The sequence below is a fragment of the Meriones unguiculatus genome, chromosome 1 (genome assembly GCF_030254825.1).
Source record: "Meriones unguiculatus strain TT.TT164.6M chromosome 1, Bangor_MerUng_6.1, whole genome shotgun sequence".
Classification (NCBI taxonomy): domain Eukaryota; kingdom Metazoa; phylum Chordata; class Mammalia; order Rodentia; family Muridae; genus Meriones; species Meriones unguiculatus.
In genome coordinates, this window is record NC_083349.1 from 169,893,912 (window position 1) to 169,910,961 (window position 17,050).

Sequence of the window (17,050 nt, forward strand, 5' to 3'; positions counted from 1 at the left end):
CATAGTCCTAACAAGGATGTTTTACAGCCTGCAAAAACCATGACCCCTACATGAGGTAGTTTCCAGCTTACAAAGATCATACACCCTCTCACAAGGCTGTTATTAGCTGACAGAGATCATGTACCCTCTCATGAGGCTGTTATCAGCTGTGGATAAACTAAAAGCATTCCTGAATCCCACAGTTGGGATTACAACAAAAACATATTGATATGACATAACCAAAACTTCCTCTACAAAAGCCTAGTGCAGTGGATGGCAACCAGTCCTGAATGGAGATAATAGGTTCACTTTAGGAGTGGTATAACTTACACATGTATTTGATAGGGAGCACAGTATTGTGTAAGTTCCCAGGACAAAGATAGTTATTGGCCATGACTGCCAAGAGATTGGAAAGACTGCTGGGTAGGATCCTGCCTTACTCCTGTCATCAGGTGCATCTGAGCAAGGTCTGTGTCAGGCTCACAGGCTAGCTTCAGGCCTTCGTTATTGTGGCAGAATTCCCTGTGGCGTTGGACACTGTGCTCCAAGGTACAGAGGGCAAACAGGCCTAGTACCCTCTTCAGTGTTTCCTGTGAATGATAGTTGTAGAGTCAGCCAGATTCTCTGGAAATCTTGCAGGAACTCCTGAAGCAATGCTCAGGTGACTTGTTGAAGTCTTTGTCAGAAGGAACGGGTACACCAACCGTACGTGAAGAGTACATCTCAGTCAGCTTGTGGTTACATGCTGCCTCTGCACGTGAAGCCTGTCAACACTCCCTAGAGAAGGAACTGTGACAGCTTGCTTGATAGAGATATATAGAAAGTGAAGGGCATGGCTTTTTGTAGGGTTGCTATCACTCGGTTCTTCATAGAAATATTGGTTACTATGGATAAGTGACCCAAAGAGGGGTAGAGAGGAACAAGACCTTAGGCTGCAGCTCCCAGTCTGAAGACAAAGTCTGCTAGTACATCATTCTCTGAACACTGCTGGGGACATCTCTGAAAAGTCCGCACATTTCAGAAGTTCTGCTTGGCTTCATGAACTTTCTCTGTTTGTCAAGGTTCTGCCTTAGCTCCTTTCTGACCATACGCAATGACAGGATTGATTTCCACATGGAGCTCTTGTAATTTCTGTGAACTAGCTGTGCGGTTGCTCTGTGATGAAATTATTTTATTTCCATTTATAAAAACAGCTAGACTTGATTTTAGTAATCAAGTTTTAGCCTAAAGTTTTGACTTTAGGCTAAGAGAACAAATAGTTTCACCTAATCATTTACTGCATACTGTTCTCATTACTTATATTGTGGTTTATACTGCATTGAATATATGGCAAGCACAGACCTTTGCCAACCCTGGGCTGTTTGCAAAGATCACCTGCAACACACAATAAGCATTCTTTCTAGAAAGTGGTCTGAGGTGATCTACAGGTTGGATAGAGGTAAGAGTACAGTCTTAGTTCCTGTTCAGCAACATCCAAAGACCAATTTATGTCTTGGTTTATATTACAATTAATGAACTAACATTGATTTGCTATTTTAATTATATTCAGTGTTAAAATTAGGATATATTGTGTTAGTGTATGTTCTGTGGGTTTTGACAGAGCATATGTATTGGTTATTACAGTTTTCTACAGAATAGTTTAATAATCCTATAACTTTCCTATCTGTCACTTATTCCTTGCATCTTTGAAACCCTGGTAAACAAAGATCTTTTACTGTTTCATAGTCTTACATGTTCTAGCACACTGATAGTTGTAGTCATAGAATTCATACACATAATACTTCTTTTATTTTCATGCCATGCGGCTCATTTGTTTATTGTGTTCTTCAAAAAAAGAAACAATCTCCATTATTCAGTGTTATAGATTAGCCATAGTTTATGTTTTTATTCATTTACTGAAGGACACCTTGTTGTTTCTGTGTTCTGGTGAGTGTGAGTAAAACTATTATGTCTACTTGTAGGTTTGTGTAGATTTAAAGCTTGTAAGTCCTTTGGTTACATTACCAGGTAGTATGGTTGTGGGATCACATAATAAGAATTCCTTTGGCTTTTTAAGAAAAGACCAGTGTCTTCCAGAATGGCTCTGCCAGTTCACATTCCCACCAGCTATATGGGTTCTTGCTGCAAAGCTTTCTTGTTCCTGTTTGACAGCAGTCAAGTTTTGAGGGCTTATTCATCACTCTAGGCATTTAATGAGGCTGCAGGACTGTCTTAACACTTAAAGTCTTACTGTTATTCTGCTAACAGTTGCTCTTTCTACACTGTCTTTGCCTCTGATGAATCAGCTTTACTGTGTATAAGAATCACTAGGGAAATATCCTAAAATTGATTCCCAGGACTAAAGCCCCCAAATTCTGCCTCAGTATTTGTGGGGTCAGATGTCAGACCATGTCTGGTGTGTTTTGTCTCTGTGTGTACTAGGTAAACTCAGGTAGTCAGCCAGTAGCTGATTAAGACTAGCAATTTGCTAAATTATGTTCAATGCAGTGTCCTAGCCAGACCATCATTTAGTTGTGGGAACAGAAGGGTAAATTTATCCATGTGTTTAAATATACCAGGGCTCTCTTTTCTTTAAACTTCTGGGAGTAGGAAGTGTTAAAATATATTAACTACAATGATTTTAAGTTATGAAGTGTGTGGTTTTGTCTTCTAAGGAGTATATTGAATCTTTTACCTTTGTTTTCTATGGTTTTCATCATATTATATACTTCAGGTGGAAAAGAAGCCTTCACTGTTTTAAAATGACTGGCAAAAATCACTCTCAGATTCATGTTCCTAGCATAGCGCACTCTTGGGATTGTGGCGGAAGGCCTTAGATCTTTCCCTTAGGTAAAAGGCACTATACAAGCAGAGTGGTGAGCATCTTCGGTCATCGTCAGTCTAAGTGCAGTGTTCTCAGAGGGTATTTGTTTTTGTCTTGGGGATAAGGCTCCACTTGCATCAGAACAGCCTGAGAAATGTGTTAAAACCAGGTGTTGGTACCAGTATCTCAGAACATGGAGAAGGAGGCTGAGCTTTATAGCAAGTTCCACAGGTGACTTTCATGCAGATGTGAAGCCCGCTGATTCAGCCGCCTCTTGTTAACCCTGTGCAGATATGGAGGGAATACAGTTCAACAGTTGTTCTGTCTTTAACTCATGGGAATCTTCATTATATACATTGGCAGTGTGGTTAATCTAGAAGATAAAATCCCGATTAGTGGTGACAGCATTTTGGTATACTTGTTTTCTCTTAGGTTTCCACAAGGTCCTCAAGGATCACCTCTATTATTTTTCAGTTTACTCCAGAACACTGTGTGAATGTTTCTGTGCACAAAAACCCAAAACAATTTGCAAACATCAATACTGTTTTTTCCCAAGAGTTTAATGGATGTCTATGTAACTGATTATCATAAAAATATAGGTACTTGGGAATCTTGCCCCTCTAAAAAGGCAACATGTTTTTATAACTCAAAATCAAACAATGCAATGTTTCTTTTCTGATTAAGTAATGCGAAATCATATTAATAAACAATGAATTTTATATAGAACATCATGTATTTTCAGGAGCAGAGGGAATACATAATACAATAGAAGTCATTTCATAAGTGCATATGTAAGCTATTGCAAATGCTTTTCACTAACCTTTAATTCTCACAACTTTGGGTACAGAGTTCTTTCATTACACATGTGAAAAACAGTCTATTGTTGAATTTAGAGTTTACATGGAAACAGGCTTCTGGGTAAGGAACAGATAGGTCACAGCAACTAATAGCAGTAGTTTGCTAGTAGGTGACATTGGGCCTTCTGTTTCTAAACTGTTACTTAAGTGATAGACGTCTGGAGACAAGACTAGGGAGATGGCTCAGTGACCGGATTGCTTTATGTACAAGCAAGACTACCAGAGTTCAGAAACTCAGAATACAGCAAATGCTAACTGGGCGTGTGTGGAAGCTGACTTGTAATTATAGTCTTGGAATATAGAAATGGGTTCTTCAGGGCAAGATGGCTAGCAAGGTTACCCCATGAGTTCTAGGTTTGATTTAGAGACTTTGCCTCAAGAAGGATAAGGTGGAAGAGCTACTAAGATTCCTGATGTCAACCTTGTCTCCAAAGGCACGTTTACAAATGTTCTCATGCGTGCTTGTGTACATGAGCACCCACACAGTTGCATACAGCCACACACATCCACACACATGCAGGCACAGCAAACACATTTACATGAAGAAAAAATCTAGACAAAAGAAATTTAGGCAAATGGTTTTTCTTAATAGAAACAGTAAAACAGGCTGAGATCTTACGCTGTTCTTTCTTCCCAAATTGATCCTAGTTAAAAATCCCCACAAACCCTTTGTGTAGAAATTGGCGAGAAGATTAAAGAATTCACATGGATATACAGAGGATGTAGGATAGGAAAACCAGGCCTGATTTGAAATACAGCTAGTTAGAGAGAGAGAGAGCTAGCACAAAGTGAAGCTCTGCATACAAGTGCTGGATCAAGAGCTTGTGGTATTGATGCAAATAAAGACAGCTTAGTGGAACAGAACATAATCTTGAAATAGACCCACCCATATATGGAGAAGTGATTCCAATAACCATTAGAAGTCAGTTTGCCTCCAAAATGAACTTTATATGTTATATCAGCTGTGAAAATTGACTCAAAATGGAGCACATACTTTAAAACTCCTCAAATTAAAGAGAGGAGGACATACCATGTGTGTCTTTCTACTTCTGGGACAGCTCACTCAGGATGATCCTTTCCAGGTCCCACCATTTACCTGCAGATTTCATGATTTCCTTATTTTTCATTGCTGAGTAGTATTCCATTCTGTAGATGTACCACAATTTCTGGGAGGAAATATTTACAGTAGTTATATCTTATAAAGGACTTGTATATAGAACATATAAAGAACTCCAAAACCCACTAAGAAATGGAACTTGGTTTCAAAGATGGGCAAGAATTAGAACATCTGCATAACCAAAAGCACCTGAATGACAAACACCAATAATCCTTAGGAAAGTGAAGGTTAAAACAGTGAGGCCTCCATAACTCAAGTGGCAAGGTTGTAGAATTAGAAATCTGGTTGAAATGTAGGATTCCATGCCAGTTTGGTTTATAGTTTGGTGGATTTTTAGGTGAATTGATATATATCCACTGCATTTCTTATCCATTCCATTTCTAATGAATTGCCCAAGAAGAAATACTATGTTTATACTAAAGCTTAAACATGAATGTTTATAGCAGCTTTATATATAATAGTTTAAGACTATAAATATTTATATTATCCATGAACTGTAGATTAATGAACAGGCATATGATAGCATCTACACAAGGAAGTTTTACTTAAGAATGAAAAAGAATTATTTATTTATGCATGTGGCAACATAAATGATCTTCAGAATAATTATGCTGTGTGGAAGAAGACAGGTAGTACAACTTCATTCCTATGACATTATAGACAATTCAAAGTAATAAACAGTTGTAGTGATCAGGGGTTGCCTGGCAGCAGGGGAAGAGGGCAAGATGTGAGGAAGGAGGAATTACAAGGAAACGTGAGGGTTGATGATGTGTGCATAGCTACCTTGACTGTGGTGTAACAACTTATTAAAATATACTCTTAAAATATGTACAGTCCATTGTTTATGAATTGAATTCAAGAAGGGTAAAAGAAAAAAAATATGTCCAGCAGAGTTGAAAATTTCTGTCTCTTACACCCATCTTCTATTCTTTACATAATTTTGCTGCTTTACTTTACTTCATAGGTTTCTTGCAGATTTCCAGTGGTATTTTGCTTTTTTGTATTTTTTCTTTATTTTTATCATACTATTATATTACATATTTTATATATTTAATATTTATATATTTAATATTATATATTAAATATTTATTATATTATTTTTATTAAACTATTTATTATAGTTTATTTACTTTGTATCCCACCTGTAGCTCTATCCCTCTTCCCCTCCCAATGCCACTTTCCCTCTCTTTTTTCCATCCATGCCCCTCCCCAAGCCCACTAATAGGGGAGGTCTTCCTCCCCTTCCTTCTGATCCTAGTCTATCAGGTCTCATCAAGAGTGGCTGCTTCCTCTGTGGCCTGGTGAGGCTGTACCCCCTGAGGGGGAGGTGACCAAAGAGTAGGCCAACCAGTTCATGTCAGAGGCAGTCCCTGTTCCCATTACTATGGAACCCACTTGGATGCTGAACTGCCAAGTGCTACATCTGTGCAGATGCTGAGACTTATAGCCAAACTTGGGCAGAGTGCAGGGAATCTTATGAAAGAATGGGGAAATAGACCTGGAGAGGACAGGAGCTCCATAAGGAGAGCAACAGAACCAAAAATTCTGGTCACAGGGGTCTTTTCTGAGACTGATACTTCAACCAAGGACCATTGATGGAGATAACTTAGAACCCCTCTACAGATATTCTGCTCCTTATATCTCTCAGCCCTTCTACTTTGAAAGACACATTGATACTAGACTTCTTCCTAAAACAGACCTTCTGTCTCTCTGATGTTCAGAATTTGCTGATTTTATTTTCTGCAGAAAAAATTTCAAACTTCTTAAAATGACCATTTATGACTCTGCCTACATATACTTATTCATTCTTTCTTTCTTATATTCCAGTGCTCTATCTTTAAATATTTTAATTTTTAAAGAAAGTTTAAAAGTTTTAAAACTTTTTAAAAGTTTAATTTTTTGTTATGTGTATGAGTATTTTGCATATACATATAATTTTACGTAGACATAGGTATATTCTAGTGCACCATGTGTGCTTGTGTGTATGTGCATGTGCATGTGCATGGGTACTGATAGAGGCCAAAAGATGGATCCCCTTGAATGAAGTTATAGGCATTTGTGAACTGCTGTGTGGGTGCTGGGAGCTGAAATGAAGTCCTCTTCAAAGACAAGTGTTCTTACCTGATGACCAGTACTCTATTTTATAAAGTTACTTGTCCACCATATTTATTAGCTTATTCTGACTTAAACATATTACTTTTTCCTGTTCATGTGTCTTTTTAAACAGTAAAGGAAATTAATTACAATCTTAAGGAATTTGTCATTTATTTTGACTTATTTGATATTTCCTTGAATTAACTCAGAAAAGAGACAGAATCTCCTGAGATGTTTGCCATGTAAGAGATAACCTCTGCCTCTCACTTCTTAGTGTGATTGACGTCATTCCTCCTTTCATTTCCCATCACCCACTTCGTGTGTTTACTGTCCCTATCCAATCTAGAATCTAAGCTTACCATTATATTGAAAGTGAGGAAAATATTTTCTTCCCAGCCTTCACAAATATGTGATAGGGACCAGACTTTTCAACAAAAAGCAAATTAACAAAAAAGTACCAAGTTTTATTAACATGTAATGCATGTAACATCTCCTCAGTGGAAAGTAACTGCAAGCAGTGGCTTTGAGTTTCCTTTATCTTCAGCAGAGAACTGTGAATTTTGGAGAAGTGACAATTCAAGGGAAAGCAATCACAGTTTTCCAAAGGTCGAGAACTAGTAAGGAGACTGCAGGAGAGATGAACTTGAGGACTCAGGTTGGCTCCAAGAACCATATCCCCACCCCCCTCAGCCCTAACCCGCCATTACTAGGCTGGTTCTGAAGATGGATGAGATTGAATGTTCTCTAGGCTGAAGAGAGAACTCAGACTTTTTAGAAAAATATAATTTTTTTTTCTACCTCAGACCAGACCGTAAACTTTTTGTCCTCACAACTCTTTTCACTGGAGAACAACCTGTGAACTAGAACTGGAGAACAGCCCTAAATATACAGATATAAAAAATTAGAAATATAAATTAAACATTTACTGATAATAATCATAAATTATTTTAAAACAATTTTTGCTGTACATATGATTTGTTGCTTATTGATGATGTGCTTGTTTATCTTTACACACAATTAAACCCTGACTACAGATTTTATTTTGCAGGATGTAAGACATCATCAATATTTCTCATATTTGATCACTTTTGAATTTTTAATTGTCAATGCTAAGTGTAACACTTTGCGTAAATACTCAATATAACATTAGAAGTATGTTTAGGGCCATTTCAGATATTGTTGGAAATTTTGTCGTAATTTCTCACCAATGTTTATTTCATGATTTTTCTTAAACAAGACTCAAACATCAGGGTTTTTTGTTTGTTTGTTTGTTTTGAGATAGGGTCTCTCTACATAGCCCTGGCTGTTCTGAAACTCACTATATAGACCACTTGGGCCATTAACTCATGGGGATCTGCCTGCCCCTGTGTGCTGGAATTAAAGATGTCTCCCACCACACTGTGCCAAACAGCAGTATTAAAAATCAAGTATTCTAGTAAAATGTCCCAAAAATGCACTTGTTTGATAGTTATTGAAAAATGATGGTAGGAAAATAAGTGGAAGACTTTTTTTTTTTATGTTAAAAGTCTTATGTTTCTATAAGGTCAAAATTTGGATATGCAGTAAAAACACTGAAACTCGTAACATTCAGTAATGTCAAGTCTAAGCCAAGGCATTTGCGGGCACCGCATGTTGTGGCAGCACCGGCAGTACAGGTGTGCCTGTTACACGCTTGGATCTCAGACTTAAGCGCCATAAGAGAGATTAGGAAGAACTGCCAGAGACAGCTTTGATTCATTAATATTTGATTTTTTGTTATGTTTTGGTCATTTCACATGCAGAAATGTTTTCCTATTGCCACTTATGCAACCTGTATTTTAAGGCTCTTAGCTCTAGGCAGAGGGAAGACAGAACTCCCCTGTATTTTAATTGCCTTCAGCTCAATGTTCTTTGCATTCTGGGGAGGTAGACTATAGTTTTCTTCATCAGTCATCTATTTCAAGTATACTCTAAACCCTATGTCTATGATGTCACCTGTTGTTTCTGGCTTAATTTAAAAATATTTACATGATTCTTTTTATTTCTCATATCTAAGCTCTCATCAAGATCAGATTGCTGTCTTTCTGACTTCTTCTTTTGACTGACTTGACACAGCACTTCACCAGTTCTGACTGTTTTTCTCTTGCTTGCTCTAACATTTGACCTCTACATTTTGGGGAGAATTACCTTCTCATTCATTTTGCTCTGGGCTCTTTTTCTCTCCCTGAGCTTTGCATAACATGTTCCTTCCTGTCAGCTCCCAGATTGATATCCTGATCTCTGATCTTATTCCTGAATCTCAAACCATTCTGTCAGACTGTAAACCTATTTTTTTCTAATGGAAATTAGGGAGTGGGCATTTCAGAAGACAGTGTACTGTGTTTCTGTGGGAGATGAAGAGTGTAGGGAGAGGAGAGACTTGAAGTAGAAGTGCACCAAGAACCTAGTGCAACAACTCTTCACCACAGTTAGTGCAGCCTGAAAGGAATTAAGGAGTGAGAACTTACCTTCCAGTTGTTAGATCTTTTGTTTAATGGCGTCTTCCTTTTAATTTTGTTTTGTTTGTCTCTTCCTCTTAATTTTTGAAAAATACTGTTTCCTACTTCCAGTTACTCACTGGAAACAGAGTTGTATCTAGTTTTAAAATCTTAGGCAGACTAATTCACACTGTCATCTGTGTTTCTGAGATGGTGCTGGCAAGGGCCTAGATCACACTGTGGAGATCATATTGGGGTCTATTGAAAGCAGAGTTGGGCCTCTGAGAATGGTTATGGAAAGGAGAGAAACTTGCATGTCTGTGGATTCCTATTGGTTTGAATATCCTCAGCTCTTTGATTTTCTTCACAAATAGGCTGTGCAGATACAGAAAAGTATTAGTCTACTTTGGGTTATTGCTGGGCTTGGTTTGGCCCAAGATTAATTTGGAAGGAAAGTAAGGGCATTAGTTTAAGTGTTCAAATGGTCAACATGGTGTCTATACTGGATACAAAAGGAGAGTTTAAAGAGACATAGTTACCTAAGGGGGGAGGGGATATAGGCATAAATTTGTTAGAATCCCTCAAATTTTAGACTGTGGAGGAGGTCAGAAAGTTTTAGTCTTCAAACACTGGAGATTTAGTTTTCTGAGGCCAAATAATTCCCAGAGAAGAACTATGGTTTGACTGAATAGCAGCAGAACCTTGCTTAGCTTAAAGGCTTTGTTCTTCTGATGGCCATCGTTTCCCTAGTCATAAATTAAACTTAGAAGATTTCTGAACATCAGTGATAGCATGCTGCTGTCATGTTGAAATTCCTTTGTAGGGGGCTGGGAAGATGGCTCAGTGGTTAAGAGCACCGACTGTTCTTCCAGAGGTCCTGAGTTCAATTCCCAGCAACCACATGGTGGGTCACAACCATCTGTAATGCAATCTGATTTCCTCTTCTGGTGTGCATTGAAAACAGAGTGCTCATATACATAAATTAAATAAATAAATCTTTAATAAAAAGATATTTCTTGGTTGCTGCTTCAAAGAGACAGTGTTTAGGATAAGGTCTTCTTGTCAAACAGGGATTCTTTTCTATTTCTACTTGTACCAAAGCTTCATATTATTTCCATCTCACTGCTTTCCTTCCTAATGTATTTTTAAGTTGCACCAAAATATTTTTAGGCTGTTCATTGTCAAAGCTAAACTTGCCTCTCTAAGTTACATATTCTCAAGATAGGCTACAGCCCATTCCATCACAGCTCTTTGTATTCATTTAAAGTCAGAGGCTGAGCTAATACTTGCAACCTGCTGGAACTGATTCTGTCAGTGTGGACAGGAACAGGACCAAGTAGATAGCTATAGATTAATAGTCACATATAAAATGCTGTGAGTTAGTGTAGCTAAATGTAACCATTACTAAAAAATATAGTACATGAGTTTACATTAAATGATTGAATTAAAATACCATATTTTATAACAGTTCTATTATACTTACTATGTTGTGCTCTTGAAGTTCAATTCTTCTCATGGCTTTGTATAATATAAATATTATATAGCCAAGTGCTATTCTACATAATTTTCAATCCTATGCCCCACTGGCACTTTAAAACCAGCTGTGATAGGGGTACTTATGCCACAAACACTAGCAAATGCCATAAAGCAAGGCCATTTTCTTCATTGGGGCCTGTTATTAGATACCAGCACACCTCTAGGTAAAATATCCTCTCTGACTCCTTGCTTCATTGTAGAGACATACGGGAAAGCTACTGAAGTACTGTTTCTCACACGTTCTGTAAGCCACCTTTTTACTTGTTCTAGCTTTTTCTCAAAATCATTCTTTTTCTTCTTTTAATGTCTTTCTTTGTTGCCTCTGTGTCCAAAGCTGAATCTTATTTTGGCTCGAAGTGGTTGATAGGCATGATTCACTTTTTTCCAGCACTGATGCAGAAAGAATAAGATAAGAAACAAGATGTCAAAGCACGTAGATCCTTTGCCAGAGTTCTAGACACTGCTTGACACTTTGAGTGGTTTAGAATTGTTCATATGTGCTATACTAATTGTTTGTCCAATAAGTATCAACATTTATTAAGTGTGTTTTCTGGGTTAGTTACATTAGTGAATAACATTTTCAACAGAATACAGTTTCATTTGTTTGTGATGGGTCACTTATAATAGGAATATGGACTCTGTTTGCCCTTTACAAATATAGAAAACTGTCTGTTTTAAAGAAAGATCCCTGAACCGTCAGGGATACTTAAAGAAAAGGACAATAAGAGAGAAGGTAGATGCTGTCTATAGTGGACTCAACAGCAAAGGCCTCTAAGACTCTCTCCAGGCCTTTCACTGTGGTCAGGTGATGACTGAGATGCCTAAAAGCACATAGGAGAGTAGCCTGACATTGCTTTCACATATGCCTTAGTTTCACTGGAATGCCAAATCTAAAAAGTGGTTATTTGGTTTGTCTAATAGTGTATAAGGAAGAGTGCTGAGAACAGGGATTAGAATTAGGTATTCAGTCGATCTATTGTAGATCATATGCCTAAATTGTACGTTGAGACAAACTTAAAAGATAAACGTGTATATGATGACATAGTCTTCTGAAGAAACTCATCAAGCTTTGGGCAGTTATTTGTAGGGAGGTGAAGAAAAACTCGTTTTTTGCCTAGTTTCAGATATCACCTGAGTTCAAGAACTAGGCTAGGTATTTTTACTTCATCTTCAAGTATTCCTGTTGTGATTCCTCATTTCAAAAGTTGGAAACTAAACTGTTTACACAGAGCCCAGAGCCTAGTAAGTGGGTAAGCTACTTTCCCAATCTGGTTATTATGTCATATTTCAGGTGTTTATAAATTGAACAGGATTAAGCTATTGTGAGAGGAATGACATTTAAGAGTACCTTAGCTTATGTACACGCAGAGAAAAGATGGTATAATGTCCAGTTCATCTGGTGTAGGAGCTAGAGCCCTGAAATCTTCAGTAGCCAGCATAGTAGGATAATAACAGCATTTGACAAGTGATTACTACATGCATTCTAGTTAGACTAATCTGTTTACTTCTCATATACACCCTATGAGAAGTAATATCATTATTGTATTTGGAGACGGGGACTGAATTGCAGAGAAGCCAAGTTGTTTACTTAATGTAGCAAGTGGTAAAATATGTTAGCCAGTATGCTATGAATCTTCTTGTAGAATAAATAGAAGAAAGAAAAATGGGAATTTTTCAAAGTTGATTCTTACATAGTCCAACTAATTTTTGAAGAATTTTACTTGTTTGGAGAAACAGAAAGTTGAATAAAATAAACATTAGGAGAATTTTACTAATAAAACATCTAATACATCATTTTGTAAGATAGGGCTTGCTTTACAAATTACAAATTTAAAACTTTTAGAAAAAACTGATACTCTATTAACAACTACTTTTCCACTCACTCTGATTATGTTTTATAATTTTAAGTTCCATGGAATATTGATCCAGAAATTAAAATAAGTATGTAGCAAATGAGTCTGTGAAAATAACCCCACACAGATGGAAGCTATACAGCTCAGAACTTTATGAGTCATACTCTTGGAAGACAGTCCTATTCTTTCCCAGTCTGTCAACAAAGGGAGATGCAGCATGACGTAGTTTTCATGTTTTGCCTTTAACATCTGCTGCATGGCATCCCATTTATAGCCCTATCTGAGGAAACATCTATAAATATTGGTAAAGATTTTCTTTATACATTTTCTCCAGTGTATTTATCTCTGTATTCATTCTCTTGGCCACACAATACCTCTGAGTGCCTGTAACTCAGTATTTTTCAGATACTCCTTGTTGGATCCCACGTAAGGTAGTACAGGCCGCTCTGCAGAGCCAGTCTGCTGCACTGGGTGGAAGAGCCTCTATCTTTCTTCCTGCCTCTTCTCTTACCTGCACTGCTGATTCCTTAGCAGTGGAGGGTATTGTAATTTTAAATGAGACAATATTTCAAAAATTTATTTTTACCATATTATTTTTAAACAAAATCTATAGGAGAGTGAAAAAAATTTCATAAAACGATTTGAATTATGGCTTGGTGTCAGTCTTTTTAAAAATCAACATGTATGTTGATTGAAGCAATATCCATACCACAACATTGAGATCTCAGCAAAGTAAATCATTAGCTAGTAATAATGTTACCTATTTGATGCTCAGCTTGTAGTCAAATTAGATATTTTGGTTGGTATAAGGACTTTTAGAACATTTAAAGCCGAAACTAACAAAGTAGACTTAGATATTTGGACAGAAAACCACCCACAGCTTCATATAATCATAGCAACAGATTGTTTTATTATTTGTTTTGTGTAACTGTCATCTGGTAGTCAGGGCCTTGGAATATTAGAATCATTTGGGAGGGTCTGTGGAGTACAGTATTGGAACTGATTTGGCAGAGTTCATACACTGGTCTATTTGCTGGTTTGGAATCCTCTCTGTGTTGCTTTTCTTTAGGTGGGACTCTTCCCTGGTCATTGTGTCGAGTTAATTAACCAGAAAGTTCCACAGTCAGTGACCAACTCGGTGCCAAAACCAGGTGAGTGTACCCTTTTCCATTTGTGTGATTGTGGCCAGCTGGTTGCAGATTCATACAGTATATTTTGAGAGTGTTTTTGCCTGCTTTGCTGTCTTTGCATTTACTGATGTAATACATGTCTAATATGGTTTTTATTTTTAAATGCTTTTCTTTTTGTAGAGACTTTTTACAATGGTCTATGAAGATTTCATTTTTAGGCAGTTTTAACGGACTGTGGGTTGGGTTGAGCTTTGTTATTATTCACTTTTATAATTCATAGTCAGAGCCTAGGTAGTGATGGGTAAGGTGAGTAAAGGTTAGAGAAGTAACATTGCAAGCCACCTGTGGTGGCCTTCATCTATAATCCCAGTATGTGGGAGGTAGAGGCAGGCGAATCAGAAATTCTAGACCAGACTCAATTATATTGTGAATTTGAGTCCAGCCTGAGCTATATGAGACAACTTCTCAAATAACACACACACAGCAACCCTTTTTATATTTATAAAGTAAAATATATAATTCACGTCTTTAGTGTTCTCGCAGTTGTAAAGCCAATGTGGATTGATGTTATTACTCCAAAAAGAAAACGTTTCTGTGTTGATTAGCAGTCATTGGAAACCCCCTTCTGCGATACCCTCTTTGTTTGTACTTTTTTTCCATTCTAGACACATTTTATGTTTTGTAGCTGGCTTCCTTCTCTATGCATAATGTTTTTAAGGCTTTTCCTGCTGTAACAAAGCTATAACTTTAACATTTGCCTATTTGTGCAAAGTTGTTTGTATTTCTGGCTGCTATAAACAATTGCATGTAAGTTTTGTACTGGTTTTCATCTTTCTGGTATATAGGTTTTTTAAAAAAGTTTTGATTCATGTAAAAATAATTGGTTTCATAGCAACACAAAGATATACACCACTATACTTAGCTCATATTGACTCCCAACTACCCGTACCTCTTCCTACTCTCCCTTCTCACTGGTTTCCCCTTCAAATAGATGTCTGCTTTCATGGTATCTAAATTCTGCTGAGGGAGAACAGACACTATTTCGTTATTTTATATTTCACATGAAGAAATGCATGTGTGCATTTGGCCTTTTCCTTCCCTGTTACCCTTTCTTTCTTCCTATCTCTAAACACTTTCCTCTACAACTCATAGTTACTTTCCATTTCACAGTGTATATATTTAAAACTGGACTTGACTAGTAAGAAGGGATGTGATAGTTGTCTGAGTCCGCCTTATTTTGCTTTATACAGTGACTCCTGTTTTTTTTTTTTTTCCTGTATATAACTGTGTGATATCTAAGCTACACCTGGCTTCATAGTTGATGTGTGCATGTACCACACTTTAAAAAATTATTCATCTGTCATTTGATGACAACTTTGCATAGGTCAGTACAAGCCAGTCCATCTGCTCATAATTTATAAACCAGGCCTTTACATTGAGAACTGAAAAGCATCAGACAACTTGTACCACCAAGATGGAGTCACAGACTCAGGTCTTCATATTCCTGCTCCTCTGGATTTATGGTGCTGAGGGGAACATTGTGATGACCCACTCTCCCAAATTCATGCCCACATCTATAAGAGACAGGATCACTCTAAGTTTCAAGTCCAGTCAGAATGTGGGTAGTTTTGTAGCTTGGTACCTACAGAAATCAGGGCAGCCTCCTAAGCCACTAATCTACTCTGTGTCCCATCAATACACTGGAGTCCTTGATCAGTTCACAGGGAGTAGATCTGGGACAGATTATACTTTCACCATCAGCAGTGTGCAGGCTGAAGACCTGGCAGTTTATTACTGTCAGAATGGTTTCAGTACTCCTCCCACAGTACTTCAGCCTCCAACACAAACCTCTTTGAGAATCTCACCAGCTATCTACACCACCCATCTCTGGGGCCTGTATATTTCCCCCTTCTGCCTAACATCTTCTATGCATGACTAATTGATGCAATGTTCAGTAGAAAATTAATAAAGTGTTGGCTTCCATTAAAAAAAATCATTCATCTGTAATGGACATCTTATCTGGTTCCATTTTTGGCTGTTGTGAATTCTAAAACAGAAACATAAATGAACACGTGTTTATGGTTTGCTGATGTAACTTCCTTTGGATTTGTGCCCAAGAGTGGTATGCCAATTACTTTCCCCATTGCTGTGACAAAACACCTGATAACAGCAGCTTCAGAAGGACAGTCCTGTGTTGACTAGTGATTTGAAGGAACACAGTTAGTTCATCATGATAGGGAAGGCCTGGCAACGGGAATGTGAGACAGTCAGTTATGTTATGTCATAGTCATTGTCTTAGGGTTATTGCTGCTGTGATGAAACGTGACGACTAAAGTAGCTTGGGGAGGAAAGTGTTGATTTGGCTTACACTTCTACATGATTGGTCATCACTGAAGAAAGTCAAGTAGGAACCTGGAGGCAGGAGCTGATACATAAGCCATGGAGGGGTACTTGCTCGGCCTGCTTTCTTATAGAACCCAGGAACTCCAACCCATGGATGGCACCATTCACAATGGGCTGGACCTCCCTCCACATCAATCACTAATTAAGAAAATGACCTAACGGCTTGCCCACCGCCCATCTTGTTATGTTTTATTTTTCCTGAGACAGGGTTTCTCTATGTAGCCCTGGCTATCCTGGAACTAGTTATGTAGACCTGGCTGACCTCAAACTCAAAGAGATTCACCTGCTTCTGCAGAATTAAAGGTGCATGCCACCACCACTGGCTGAGGCATTTTTTAAATTGAGGTGCCCTCCTCTTAGGTGACTTCAGCTTGTGTCAAATTGACATAAAATTATTCAGCTCAGTCAGGAAGTATAGAGATGAATGCTGCTAGTTCCTTCCTCTTTTCTCTTTTTATTCAATATGGGAATCTAATCTATGAGACAGTAACATCTATATTCAGAGTAAGCTTTCCCCTGTTAACTCTCTGTAGAAACATGCCCATAAATATGCTCACAGGCATATTTATATATTTGCATCACCTAGCTGATTCATATGTTTATTGGACATTCGTATTTCTCTTTAGAGAACTGTTTGTTCAACTAATTTTCCCATTTATTGATTAAACAATTTGTGGGGAGGTCTTTACAGAGTATAGATAGTAACCTCTTCTGAGATATACAGTTAACTACGATTTTAACCTGTTTATGAACCATCTCTTCACTCTGCTAGTTGCTTTCTTTGCTGTGCCGACACTTTTTAGTTTCATGCACCTGCAGTTT

General features: G+C 37.6%; 1 protein-coding gene across 6 annotated transcripts in view; it reads left to right on the forward strand.

Moving 5' to 3' along the window:
* Arhgap32 (Rho GTPase activating protein 32) overlaps positions 1-17,050 on the forward strand; it is a 247,903-nt gene that overhangs the window by 169,254 nt on the left and 61,599 nt on the right. For all 6 annotated transcript variants that reach the window (XM_060371387.1, XM_021647027.2, XM_060371383.1 and 3 more), the window contains one exon: positions 13,765-13,846. In XM_060371387.1, coding sequence (XP_060227370.1) covers positions 13,765-13,846 — 82 coding nt within the window. The remainder of the gene's footprint in view (positions 1-13,764; positions 13,847-17,050) is intronic.